The 15004-nt window shown below is 45.9% G+C and overlaps 1 protein-coding gene across 1 annotated transcript in view; it reads right to left on the reverse strand.

Annotated features, from left to right (window-relative positions):
- The window catches only part of brinp3a.2 (bone morphogenetic protein/retinoic acid inducible neural-specific 3a, tandem duplicate 2), an 85730-nt gene that overhangs the window by 42746 nt on the left and 27980 nt on the right, over positions 1-15004 (reverse strand). The window contains exons 2-3 of the mRNA XM_056277336.1: positions 8577-8767; positions 3995-4185 (exon numbers count right to left, since the gene is read on the reverse strand). Coding sequence (XP_056133311.1) covers positions 3995-4185; positions 8577-8767 — 382 coding nt within the window. The remainder of the gene's footprint in view (positions 1-3994; positions 4186-8576; positions 8768-15004) is intronic.

A 15004-nucleotide genomic window follows, 5' to 3' on the forward strand; every position in this document is an offset into this window, starting at 1 on the left:
TGAGAGAACTCTCTCGTCTCTGCTAGCAGTGGTCCATCCGCCGTCAAATTACTTGTTTGCTATTGGATGTGTACCCAAGCCACACTGCGCGCGCAGAAACACCCAGCCTTTAAAATGACTCATTCTCTGTGTGTGACAAGGGTTCAAAACTTCCATTTGTCATAGCTCACTCCCCCCTCCTCCACTTTCACAATTGGTTTTTATTTTTGCCTGAAAGAGACAATATATTTTTTTCATTTATCATCTGCAGTAAATGTTCACATTATGGTTATGGGAATTGATGTGAGAGAGACATCTACCCATAAAAAGCAACAAAAAAAGGAAGAAAGGGAAGAAAAGGAAACCTCATCACACAATTTCAGCTTTTGCCTCAATCCCTCAAACAACCACGCGCCGAGATACAGGTGGCCAATAATGTCCCATTAAGTGTTCTTAATATACCAGAATGTATTTGCAATGAATAGCAGCTGCTATACAAAGCGGAAATTGAATGCTCTGCTCATCACTCAATGTTTTGCCATATGGCACGTCATATGGCGTATCACAATAATGCCTCATGGAGATTCGATAGTCAAGAGCTCAGGAACTCGGAGAATCCGTTTTCATTTCCCCACATTAATATCAGTGGGAAAATCCCACAGGAGTGAAGGAGGGGATATATATATATATATATATATATATATATATATATATATATATATATATATATATATATATATATATATATATATATAAGCAAGCATATATATATATATAAAAGCAAGCATATATATATGCTCATATATATATATATAAGCATATATACGCTCATACATATATATATATATATATACGCTCATATATATATATATATATATATATATATATATATATATATATAATGTAATGTGCATGGATAAGAAGACACGCTGGCCGCTGGCTCGCGGGTCGGACCCTTTAGTCTAGCGGTTAGCGATGTCTCCTGCGGTGCGGGCGATACGGGTTCGCGTCCCGGCCGCGGCAGTTCCAGCGGTTGCGTTGTTCCCCCCCCCCCCCCCCGAATTCGCTACAATATAAAATCGGAGAGCAACGTCGGACCCCCTGCGGTCTCCGTGTTCATCATCCTATGTGGACACGCCGGTAAGCATGGCTCGAGTCAGGCGGGTCTATCGCCGTCGATTTAGTACAGGAAATTGTCAAATCATAACAAAAAATGACGCCCGCTGCTTTCAAGCGGCTCGAGTCATTACTCATTTCACAAACAGTCTGCTCCGTTCCAGGCGGGCCCCGCGCAGCGCCGTGACTCCTCCCATACAGGGCCGATTTCCACGGCCAATCCCCCGCCACACCGCAACGGTAACAGGCTGTTTGGCCAAAATGAGTTCTTCAATTTCAACCCCTGCACGGAAACAGCAGGGGGGTGGGGGGGGGGCTTTTTTTGCCGCAACACCCCGCCGTCTCTCCCGCTCCTAAACTTGCTCGAGTTCGAATTCGTGGGTCGACACTCGGTGGAGATGTGATGCGCATGTGTGTGTGTGTGTGTGTGTGTGTGTGTGTGGGTGTGTGTGTGTGTGTGTGTGCAGGGGAATCTGACACTGATGTGACTCATTCTCCACCAAGGATGGCAGTGAGCCTCCCCCCCCCTCCTGATTCCACTTGTCAGCTATGCCAGATGACTGTCTTTGAAGCATGAAAGCCATCTCCCTCCTCCTCCTCCTCCTCCTCCTCTGTTTCTCCCCCTCTTCATTGCTACAAAAAAAGAAAAGCTGAATTCCCAAGAAATGAAACAGACAAAGCACCTGTGCGCATCGGATCCTTAAATCTAACACATTCGTGCCTCCCACCCCGAACGCTTCACGTGGGGCAGAGGAGCTCGGATTCACGCGGTTGAAACGGAGAGTCCCTCGGATCCGTGCAGGTGACCACCGTCCGGTTTTCGGAGATAGACAGGCGCATAAGGGCGGGGTCATGCTCCCGTCGATCACCCCGTCAACCCGCGCCGCGCGAGGGTGTCAGCCGCACGCGGAAATCCGGGGCTTGCCATTCCTCAAACGCGCCACCTATTTCCCCCCTGCACAGCACATGCAGTGATTAAAGTGGGCCGGAGCGACCCGGATCCCGACCGACACCGGCACTTCCCCTCCTCCTCCTCCCCCAAGTCAACCGGAGCTGAGATCCGGCAGCACTCTGTAGACAGGAGTAATTTCAACCTTTTTGTCGCAGTAAAATTTAAAACAAAAAAACATGACGCAGCCAATTCACAAGCATTACAAAATAAATCGCAAATAAAGTCGGTCTTCTATTTTTATACTAATTTACTTTTTCTAAAAGTTTGAATGATATCGCGTCCTCACGTGACCCGCACCTGCCTGCTGTGTGGCTTCACGAGACTTGACGTCAGAAGAGACTGGCTTCACGCTCACGGGTCAGGGGTCAGTTCACCGCACCAGGCAGACCAGACTCGAGAGAGCGTCAACCTGCTACCGGCACTATTATCTTGGACTGGGGGGCATAAAGAGTGAGTATCTTCCGTGTATTTCCGATAGTATTTCCAATAGTTTTGTCTAGCTCTGCTGTGGTTTTCATCCAAGCAACTAACGTTAGCGAACGTAACGTTAGCTAGCTAGCTAACTAGCTATCTTCCACCCGGTAACGTTGCTGGCTAGTTGTTTGAATGCTGCTAGGCAAGCTAACTATCGGTAGCGTCCGGTAACGTTACCGGTAGCTAGCTAGTTATGTTTGTCCAACCTTAGCTCTGGCCATATAATATTTACATTCAAATAACTAACTAGCTAGCAAACGTTAGCTACCGGTAGCTATTATTAGCTTGTTTCAGCATTCAATTTTTATTGCTGAAAAACTGGTTTGTTTTATAGTGTAACGTGCATGGATAAGAAGGCACGCTGGCCGCTGGCTGGCGGGTCTGACCCTTTAGTCTAGCGGTTAGCGATGCCTCCTGCGGTGCGGGCGATACGGGTTCGCGTCCCGGCCGCGGCAGTTCCTGTGTTTGCGTTGTCCCCCGAATTCGCTACAATATTATGATTGGAATTGGAACATTAAATGTTGTGATGACTATTAGCAAAGTCATGAAGTCTGTTCCGTGGCACTTTCAACTACTACAAAAGACTGATTAAAATGCATTTCAATTTTTAAATTGAACATGTAGCCAGTGATTTATTGAGCATGTAGTGTGTGTGTGTGTGTGTGCGCATGTGCTCGTAGGGTTAATTTCCTGATTTGACATCTTCGAGTTTGGCATATCGGCCTGTGAACCACCGTGACTTCACTCCTTCGAATCTGCCCTTACAGGGCCACCCGGGTGGCGTAGCGGTGTATTCCGTTGCCTACCGACACGGGGCTCGCCGGTTCGAATCCCCGTTTCGTCTCCGGCTCGGTCGGGCGTCCCTACGGACACAACTGGCCGTGTCTGCGGGTGGGAAGCCGGATGTGGGTGTGCGTCCTGGTTGCTGCACTAGCGCCTCCTCTGGTCGGTTGGGGCGCCTGTTCGAGGGGGAGGGGGAACCGGGGGGAATCGCGTGATCCTCTCACGCGCTACGTCCCCCTGGCGAAACTCCTCACTGTCAGGTGAAAAGGAGCGGCTGGCGACTCCACATGTATCGGAAGAGGCGTGTGGTAGTCTGCAGCCCTCCCCGGATTGGCCGAGGGAGGGGAGCAGCGACCGGGATGGCTCAGAAGAGTGGGGTAATTGGCCGAGTACAATTGAGGAGAAAAACAGAGGGGACCCCCCCCCCAAAAAAAATAATCTGACTACTTGCTTATCCTTGCACAACTGGCAGCGACGGTGACGACGTAAAGCACTATCCACCTCATCACACAACAGCCTTTATGATTTGGACGCTTGTCGATGAGCTATTACCCCAGCAATGAAGAGCATCTATGAGGATCTGTATTTGCACGTGAATCTTCAGGACCGTAGCTTTAATCGTTAACAACATCATCAGGAGAAAAAACAACAACCGACAGCAAACAGTGCATGGCGATACAACAGCATTACCTTGATGGCAGTGGAGGCAATCTGGATGTGGTGCAGCTTGCGCAGGGTGCTCTCTCTATCAATGAAGTAGGAGGCAGCCAGCTGGTGCAGAGCCTCCAGGGTCACGGTGGAGGAGTTGCCCGAGTAATCGCTCACCTCCGCTTTCTTGCTCAGCTTTCTCTTGTCCACAAATATTGTTAAGGCCTCTTCCCCTGCAGAGGCAAAGCATAAGCAAATGTTGAGGGGAAGGATACTGTGTCGTGAACAGTTCGTGGTGTGTGCAGGTTAAAGAATCGTTTCGTCGTCGTTCCGTCGCAGTTTTGGAGTGCAATCTTTCTTAAATTGTCGAAATTGGACAGTTTGATATCTAATTAAGGCGGCACGGTGGCGCAGGGGTTAGCTCGGTCGCCTCAGAGGAAGAAGGTCCCGGGTTCGAGCCCCGGGGTAGTCCAACCTTGGGGGTCGTCCCGGGTCGTCCTCTGTGTGGAGTTTGCATGTTCTCCCCGTGTCTGCGTGGGTTTCCTCCCACAGTCCAAAGACCTGTAGGTCAGGTGGATTGGCCGTACTAAATAAGTGTGTGTGTACGTTGGCCCTGTGTGCAGGCCCGGCGGCCTGTCCAGGGTGTCTCCCCGCCTGCCGCCCAATGACTGCTGGGATAGGCTCCAGCATCCCCCGCGACCCTGAGAGCAGGATAAGCAGTTCGGATGCGGGATAGCTGGATATTTAATTAAATATTGGGGCTGTGTATTAGGAAGAATTTGACAATACGGTTTTGTATCGTGGTAGAAGTATCAAGACATATTGTGACATACTGAACCCTATTGAGTGTGTAGTACTGCAATATAGCTCAGTATGTTAGGATACTACCAACACTGCCATATATGGCAATATGTATTTTTCAAAAGTTTAGAAAAAGACCCCAATATGCATAAAATCAGAGTTAGCAGAGCCATGGCTAGTGTGCCACTGGTAGCCCTGTTATGATACTGCACCTGTCACCTGGTGGTCAAAGGTGGGAACTACATGATGAAGTAGCGCCGCTGCGACGCCTGTGTCTGTACGTTGTGGAGTTAGAAAACAACGAGACAGGAGACGTGAGAGTAGACGTAGTCGAGGTAGTTTACTAGCTCCAACTTAGCACGTCATACATCTGACAACGACACTGAACTGACTGTGAACCGGTAGCGGAAGTGCATTATCTGACCCCTCGCCTCTTCCCTTAAAGGTACACCGTCCTCTTAGGTGAATGTCTCTCGTTATATATAGATGTGGGTCACCACAATGCCATCTGAAGAATCAATGCAGTGTTTTTGAAAGCTGATACAACACGGTGAAGGGTAGCGCCGCAATACTGAAACGTGTCGATATTTACTTGCACCCCTATTAAATATAACTTAATGCCATGCATATATTTCTAGGAGGATGTGAAAATAATTTTATTACTGCATATTTCCATCACAGAATCTCCTCACCAGCAACCCTGCTGCTCCACCTCAGGAGAATGTGAACACTCTAGTGTGATATTGGAAAAAACATTTTGTGGCCTCAACGCAGTAAATCGCTTGATGGAAATACGGCTACAAATAAGCTCGAAAAGAAGTGGGCTGTTGACGGGCTTTTCTTTCTTGTGCATAACTTGAACGGTTGTCATCTGAGGATTTGTTGTGTTGAGTACTGTCCAAGGTATCAAAGGTATTTTATTTCCCAGACCACACTGTATAACCAACATCTTTTATCAGGGGGGGCTGAGAAGTGGTTTAACACTTGTCGACGTTGCAGTTAGAGATGACCCCCCACCCCCACCCCCACTAACGGCATTGTGAATACTTTTGTTTCATGTAAGAAGCTACAGCTGAGTTTGGGTTCAAAAAAAGGTTGTTTATTCTTATTCAAAGATGGCTGCTGTGGTTCGGTTTCAAAAAAAAGGAAAGCATATGGTTTCTGGCCGTCCTTTCATATAGCGCTATGTAAATGCAGTCCGTTTACCATTTATAGATTGCTGCTCTGCATTAATTACAGTAATCATGCAGTGGTTAGGGGAACTAACACAGGAAGGCACAGCTACACTTCTTGACTATTCATCCGTCATACGGGGGTCAAAATCAACCTACTGACGATGTATAAATAGTGTGCTGATATTTTTTACCAGCTGATATGCACATTTTAAAACAACCATCGTAATATTTTAAGACATTTGACTCAGTACTATCGTCTATCTATCTAGCCATCCATCCATCCATCAGTGGCGGTTCTAAGGGGAGGGCAATGGGGGGGGGACCAGTGCCCCCTGTAATATTAAAGAGAGACTGACATGCCCTTTCTGAACCCATTTTTTAACATTGGGAGTTTGAATCATAACTGAAAATAGGCGTGGTTTTATTAATTTAAAGCTATTGGCTACTGTCTTCCTGGGTGGGTGGTGCTCGGTACCACTCGTCACTCGTTATTTACAAAACATGTTGGCTAGCGAGGGGGAGATCTTCTGCAAGGATTACAGTTTCGAGGAGGAGGATTGGGCGATACAAATAACTTAGACAGATTGATGATAGATAGATATTTAGATAGATAGACAGATAGATAGATAGATAAATAGATAGATAGATAGATAGATAGATAGATAGATAGATAGATAGATAGACAGATAGCAATACGTCGTAGCAAGATCGATAATAAAGTCTCAGCAAAATAGCACAAACTCGAGCCAAGTAGCTAGCAGGAGAGGGTGAGAGAACGGCTTCTCTGTGGTTTTATAGCGTCTCGCTACGGACACACCCTAGCTGCAAACTGACTGGTGTCTACGTATCCACTGGCACAATTTGTCATTGGACACCATCTACAGCCAATCAAAGATCTCTCTCAAGTGGCCGCAGACGCGCTGCTTTGTCCACTGAGTTTCTCCATGGTCACATTCCAACTCGGAACACAGCCGATCAATAGGAATTTTCAGATTTTGATGTCAGTATCACTTTAAGCCTGGACACCCCCCTCCCCCTCTGCCCCCCCCTAACTGTGGCGAATATTTTCGTAAGGCAGAGAAAAAATAACAAATGTGGAACCAGAAAATAAATCATGTCATATCGTCAAACCATTTAGGTGACAGACCAGCTGGATTTTGGCGCTGATTAAGACCGATTGGGCGTGAGCAGTGATACCAACGTCTGTCTCTGGTACCGCTACTCCTTCACAACAGGTGAGCCATGTTCATGATTTCAAAACCTACTCACATTAACACTGAATGAGTATTCATGTGTTTATTGTCATACGTCTATCGTTTGTCTTCTGGAGAACCAAACCTATGGGGGGGGGGGGTATGTAACAGTTGTGCTTAATATATGTGGTACCCCTAAAATCGCATGTGGCCCCAGCCTGCCCCCCCCATTTGAGATGGTCTAGAACCGCCACTGCCATCTATCTATCTATCTATCTATCTATCTATCTATCTATCTATCTATCTATCTATCTATCTGTCTATCTGTCTATCTGTCTATCTGTCTATCTGTCTATCTATCTATCTATCTATCTATCTATCTATCTATCTATCTATCTATCTATCTATCTATCTATCTATCGCCATCCATCCATCTATCTACAAACACTAAGTACTCTGGCATTTACTTTGTTACAGTCTGTTGGTTATTTCCTCCAAAAACAAAGTCCCAGCTGAAATAGCAATCAATACTTCCTTGTTAAGTGATACAGTAAACTCTCTTTACTTTAACAGGATTGCAGTGTCAGTGTTTCCTGGCGATTTTGTTTTTCTCCCTCAGCTGGTGAAGGATGCCCTTTTGAAGACGACTGCCCGTTTATTCATCTCGCAAAAGTCCATATGTTTCTGGACATAGAGGCAATCCATTTATAACCCCAACAACACATCTTTGGCAAAGACCCAAAGCACACTCCCTACTACCCCCCCCACCCCCCCTCATAACACTACGCACTGGCTTTTTGCCCGCGCGTGGAAGTTGCATCAGCTCAAGCAGCTGGCTGGGTTACATTATACGAGGCCACTCACAAATGCAACCTTTTAGAAACTAGGAGTCAGGTCTAAAGTAATTGACAAGTGCAGCATGAGAGGAAATCTGTTCTGCCCGACATGCAGAAGCCCCCCCCCCCACACACACACACACACTCTGCCGGCGCCATTAATGCTTGTCCATCTATCACACTGAGGATGTTTAGAGCACACAGGCTTTTACATTTATTCATACATCTTTGAAGACTTATTTCGGCGGTGCCAGTGGCATATTGTTCCATCAAGCTTCTGTTATGCATCCTTCTTTCACTTGTTATGACAGAGTCATTTCGCAATGTCCATCTGTTTTTACTATGCCGTGCTTAGGAGAGCCATGTGTAGCAAACTTTATTAAGAAGAAGAAAAAGGAGCACACTTTGCTGTAGCCTACATCCTCTGTGTTTGAGTAGGAGAGGATTTGGTCCCAAATGCATAATTACCCTTGAAGAAGCATCACCTAGCAATGCAGTTTGGTCAATTATTATTCCAAGGGGCGCAATTAGTGAAAGCGTAAGGTTTTAAGTAGACCGAACCAAAGTTACCTAAATTATATAATCAATCTCTGTAGAGCAGGTTTATTTCGTTGTTTACCTCCCAGTGTAGCTGACAACAGGAAGTGGGTGCCATATTTCCTGATGAGATTGTCAGTGATTATTTGGATGGTGGGCCTGCGGCCCAGGAGTCGTATGTTCCGGATGAACTCGGGAGTCAGAGGCAGCGGGGACTCCAGGAAGTCTCTCCTCTCCACCGCCAAGTTGTTCACCTTCCATCTCCCGAACTCCCTGGAAAGCAGCAAAGCGGAGTTATGAAAAGAGAGCAGCATTGAAGGCTGGTGTTCAGTAAACAGAGTTGGCTTTAATGGCGTAGTTTTTCATATTAATGTGTCTGGAGAGGAAGAGGGGGTGAGTCTGCAGGGGCAGACACCGCAGTCTGCAGCAGCGTCATTAGCCTTAAGCTCCGACATAGGGAGCAAATGAGAGGAAAGGAGCAGAGAGAGAGCGCGAGACTGAGACGAGAGTGACCTGGACCCACAACTATGCGCTATTTGGAAGATGATAGTGGTCTGAGGCAGGATTGTTCTTATAATAAACAACTAACAGATGCCTACTTTAACCACACGAGTATGACAGAGGTATCCGCTGAAAGAGAATAAAGAATAAGAAACAGCCCCGCGACCAATACATCCACCAGAGGGAGAAACAAAGAGAAAACAGGCGTTGAGACAAACACGTCACAGAACCTTCGAAATCAGCCTGAAACACTTAGCCTGCTCTCAGGGTCGCGGGGATGCCGGAACCTATCCCAGCAGTCATTGGGAAGTAAGCGGGGAGACACCCTGGACAGGCCACCAGGCCATCACAGGGCCAACACACACACATGTAGGGTCAACTTAGTTCGGCCGATCCACCTGACCTACATGTCTTTGGACTGTGGGAGGAAACCGGAGCCCCCGGAGGGAACCCACACAGACACGGGGAGAACATGCAAACCCCACACAGAGGACGACCCGGGGACGACCCCAAAGGTTGGACTACCCCGGGGCTCAAACCCAGGACCTTCTCGCTGTGAGGCGACCGCGCTAACCACTGCACCAACCGTGCCGCCCCAGTAACAACCAACACAACTGATTTAAATAGTGCTGTTGTATTTTGTGCAGCTCTCACTTTTTGATTATATCCATTCTCTGTGCCTCAGTGATCACAATATCCTTGAACACGCTCGTATTTAATTGCATCTAAAAGCTCGAAGATGAGACACAGCGAGTCAGGTTAACGTGCACGTTTTCTCCAACATCATCTTCCTGCAGGCAACAGACAAATTGAACTTCAACGAGAAATTAATACGCTGCTTTGTACGCTCTACAAGACAGGAGATTTCTCTTGCCCGTCAGTTTTTCTGTCCATTGTGCTGGGCTGTCATCTTGAACAAAAAATGGCATGTATTGCTGCTTTAGTGCAAAACTTAAATATTCTGTAGTTTAATCCCTAACCCTGCGCTATGTGTGGTGTACGTAAGTACTATTGCAGAGTTAAGCCCAAGTGCAAATACACCAAAATAAGAAATGTGTTGGTCAAACACACTGATAGGTAGCATGTTTTAGCTGTTGGGTGAAATATTTTCTCTTCCCCGTGTGTGTTGATCAAAGATCCTCGTATTTGGATTGTTCATAGAGCTCAAGACTCTTTCGCCTGCAGCTTTGGGCTCGCGACCCGGGAAAGCTTCAAATGGCTGAGTTAAAAAGGAGTCAAGACGCGTCGGCCTGACACCTGGGAAAACAGCATACATTTTTACTCGAGGAAACGCGCTGCACGTTATGCACCCCAACAGCTACTGTATGCAATATGTGTGTTTCCTCAGGAATACAATAAATAGCTCCTTGAAGCAGGGTGGGTATGCCTGAGTCACGTAAGGGCCGCAGGGTGCTAAGTCACTCTTTAAATATTTTTGTTAGGATGTAATTTCAACTTGTTGGATAAGGATGCTATGCATTTTAATGCGAAGGATATACTCATGTTATTTTGTGGAAAGGCTTTATAACTTTGCCAGGTTTAAGATATTTGCATTTGAATTGCTCACCCACTGGTTATGTCAGGCCAGTTGTGGTGTGTTTGTGTTCATATCAACCTGGAACTGCAGTGCAAGGTTTGTTTCACTCTTGAGTGGAGCTGAAACCAGTTTATGTGATTACTACAGAAGAGAAGTAGCTGAAGTTTACTGATTTGTTCATGCATTTTAATGAGAACCACTGACTGATGCTTGGAAAGACACTGCATGAATTGTCAACTCAAAGTCATGGTGGGAGCAGGAATTTAGGACCCAGATGCAGTAACAGGTAGGAATTTAGGACCCAGATGCAGTAACAAGTAGGAATGTAGGACCCAGATGCAGTAACAAGTAGGAATTTAGGGCCCAGATGCAGTAACGGGTAGGAATTCAGGGCCCAGATGCAGTAACAAGTAGGAATTTAGGACCCAGATGCAGTAACGGGTAGGAATTCAGGGCCCAGATGCACGAACGGGTAGGAATTTAGGGCCCAGATGCAGTAACAAGTAGGAATTTAGGACCCCACTGCAGTAACGGGTGGGAATTTAGGACCCAGATGCAGTAACAAGTAGGAATTTAGGACCCAGATGCAGTAACAAGTAGGAATTCAGGGCCCAGATGCAGTAACAAGTAGGAATTCAGGGCCCAGATGCAGTAACGGGTAGGAATTTAGGGCCCAGATGCAGTAACGGGTAGGAATTTAGGACCCAGATGCAGTAACGGGTAGGAATTTAGGACCCAGATGCAGTAACAAGTAGGAATTCAGGGCCCAGATGCAGTAATAGGTAGGAATTTAGGACCCAGATGCACTAACGGGTAGGAATTTAGGACCCCACCGCAGTAATGGGTGGGAATTTAGGACCCAGATGCAGTAACAGGTAGGAATTTAGGACCCCACTGCAGCAACGGGTGGGAAGTTAAGACCCAGATGCAGTAACAGTAACAAAAAGGTTTAGGAAACAGGAGGGTATCAAGAACACACATGACGGTTCCATGACGAGAACGTGACAGTGACGTGGTGCAGACACTGTAACATGGCGGCACTCAAACTTAAATACACAGGAACTCGACTGAATAATCAACAACAGCTTTGGGGCAAATGGGTAACAGAGAAAAACCGCACAGGACTCCGGACTGGGATGGCATTGTCAGTGCAGGACAAGACATGAGACATAAAAAAAGAGGGCTGGAGTGGCCGGAACCGGGAGCGGCCAGCACACTCAATCAACAAAGGTGCAGCTAGCAAAGATAAAACTAAATTTTTTGACTGGAAGATGCAAAGTTATGTTCAGCTGAAACAAAATCAAAGACTTGTGACGCCTCCTTTGCCTGCCAAATATGTGCAATAACAGGTGGGACTCTTGTTAGCATAACAGGCCAATTCATAGCAGATTGCTAAATTCTAAGACTGGAGGCAAACAGGAACACATGTCCATTGTACGGACACATCTGCGGCTTCATACAGTCATGCACCTTGACTTTGTCCACCTCCTTAACATAGATTCTTTATTAACACAATTGCTACCCAACCCTCATGCCACCACATACAGTGCATGTTACCATTAAACTACGCTAACAGAATGACCAAGGCCTTCATTTGGACGGTTTTGGATTTTCAAAGTTTAATAACTTTGAGGGGGGGAAAAAAAGATACGGACCTGCTGTTTCCTGAATGCTCCTAAAATTGCACATATTTGCATTAAAATGAGTTTTAGATCAATTGCACAAAAGAAACTTAGGATAAGATCCACCTAAAACGACCATGAGCGGTCAAAAAGACGGCTCATAATTTGTGTGTCACGTCACTGTTTATGACGTGTGTTGGTCGCGTCATTTCCTTCGCGAAGTTCATTGCTCTGTCCTAGAGACACACTAGCTTTCTCCAGTGCAGAGGAATGGTCTAAACTGGATTTTTGATTATTGCCAACATGTCTGGTTACAGCCGCTGTTTCAGGCGCACCACAACTACCACCAACGCGTTGCAGTATTCACAGGCGTTGGACAGCGGCCATTTTAAATTGTTTGAAAAATAGTATTAAAGTAGTCAAAATGTTCATTTTGGTGTCAGACATTTCTTAACAGACATGCTAACATGAAATGCATTAATATCTCAATTGGGTATTTATCTTGACAGAATAGAGTTGTCATTTTGACCACCCCATGGTCGTTTTAGGTAGGAGGGAAATCCCAGTCGCTTTATTCTGTCACACTAAAATCACTTGTTTTCGAGCCTGCTTTGTCACATCAAGCTCAGTGATCAGATCATCCAATTTTTGAACATACACTTGCTCTTTGCAGTCCCTTTTCAAAACAACTCATGGGCAAATTTACAAGGAATGGATCGTGGCCGCTGATAGCACCATGAATTGCACATCATGTGCAAACCGGTCTGCCCCCGTCTCAAGGTCTGATTCACAAAAGAGATTGCCAGTGATATTACGGCGCAAACACGCCCATGAGGTTTTGCAGCTGAGTGCAATTTGCTGGGGTTTTTTTGTGCATCTGATTGCAACTGTCCATGTGGCAAAGTATGAATGGTGGGTTTGTGCCAAGAACACAGTAGACAGGCTCAATGTCATCCTTGATGTCATCTGGTAAAGCAGGAATTATCTGACCTGTCAACCTCTATCTGTGAATGATTTCAGCCTCGGTTAAATCAAAGAAAGCAGTATTCTCCTTCGACATATCCACTCACGGGCACAGCTAGCATGACGATGCCGCCGCCTGGCTACAATCACTGCCGCCATTATCAGAACCAGAATCAGAAGGACTCTAATGATCACCAACCAACCACCAACTCACTGAGGACACTAATAATTTTCACTCTGACTGCATGTGGCCATTAGTACTTGTGTTTGTGAATTGGACTTCTGCAATGAGGCTCATTTGCATAGAAGGGGCCAATTTTGCATCAAATGTATGCACATTACCTCGTTTAGATACTTGCAAATAGCACCGGAGCACCGAGACGCTATTTGCTTGGCAGCACAGCTGGGGGGGCTGCATTTCACCCTTTGACAATTACACAGTTTCTTTTTGTCTCGGCTGTGCAGGTTTAGCGGTCACGAAAGCCGTGCAATCCTTTTGTGAATTCGCCCGTCAGTGTCACAGACAAATTGTTTGTATATAATGCATCTGCAGTTCACAAAATAGGTTAATCGTCAAACCGTCCTGTCACGTGAAAACGACTCGTGTCAACTAGTTTTCCGGGGCCAGACGTGGCCACGCCACGTTGTGATTTGAATACAGAAGTATGTCCGGCCTTGTGAGATGATATGTCGACATAATGAATCCCGTTTTCTCACATGCACACAATGCATTTCAACACATTAGATAAGAAATGGTTAGTTTAGGTACGGATATGGTGGACGATTAAGGTCAACGTAAAGATCTGGAAGGCAGGTCGTTAAGTGCTATAATCCACATCGATTGCAAATCTGGGTTAGAAGTAGATCCGGTAAAATTCCCTCAATCACGTCCTCATTCATCAATACGTTGTCATGCATTGCATGCATGTCACATAACGTTGACACCAATCTATTCTGAGAGCTGCAAACAGATGCTTTATTAGCAAGACCAAGCCTTTAAAAAGAGAGAAAGAAAAGTGGGAGGCCAGAACCATTCTCTGAGAACGACCAGTCGACTCACCGCAGGTATCACCTGCTGGGTCCTTTCCCCCCCTCTGCATTAGTCAATACCATGGCATAAGAAGTTTGTTTTTCTAAGTGTGCCTATTTTCAAAGGTTTTCATCTCAATATATTGAAAATTGTAAATAAAAAAAAATCAATATTTTTTTCCTTCTGTGCTATCTCAGTAAATTGACTTAGTGGAGAGCATATTAAACGTAATTTCACCCACAAGAGGTCAAGAGTCCAACACTAACCCCTGGTCAAAACAGTGATGAATGCAGTTATTTATCAAGAGATAACAGAGATGAACACCGATGAAATCTGTGCCTTGCACTCTCGCCGATCCCAGGTTCCTATCTGGCCCTCGCATCAGGCCATGCCGCACTTTAAATACCAACTAGGAAAGTAAGTAAATGGGGGTGAATATCAGCGTCTCCGCTCCAGTCATGTTTTAAGACAAATACAATGCCCTGCTTGACATCACAATTTGTCTGATGGATTTTTTTCTGCAAATTAAGCTCGATTATCTTGTTAAAATCCTGAAAATCACATCTACGCCTTCTCCCTCATTAAAAAAAAAAATCAGAATCTATGAATATGCAAATTATCCCCACCCTCGATTCAAATCTCTCCCACCCCCCCCCACCCCCCCACCCAGGCCCACCACTGCAGTCCATATACCTGCTCACCGTCGACTCTGCCCATCAAACTGTGACGTCTGCTTGTTTTCTGTTTTGCATGCTAACGTATGCTACATAGTGGCAAGTGGTTATATAGGGGTCACTCAACCATACATGTTCGAACCGGAAACCGACTCCGAAGAAGAAGAGCAAACTGATTGGACA

This window comes from Lampris incognitus, chromosome 3 (assembly GCF_029633865.1).
Source record: "Lampris incognitus isolate fLamInc1 chromosome 3, fLamInc1.hap2, whole genome shotgun sequence".
Taxonomy (NCBI): Eukaryota; Metazoa; Chordata; class Actinopteri; order Lampriformes; family Lampridae; genus Lampris; species Lampris incognitus.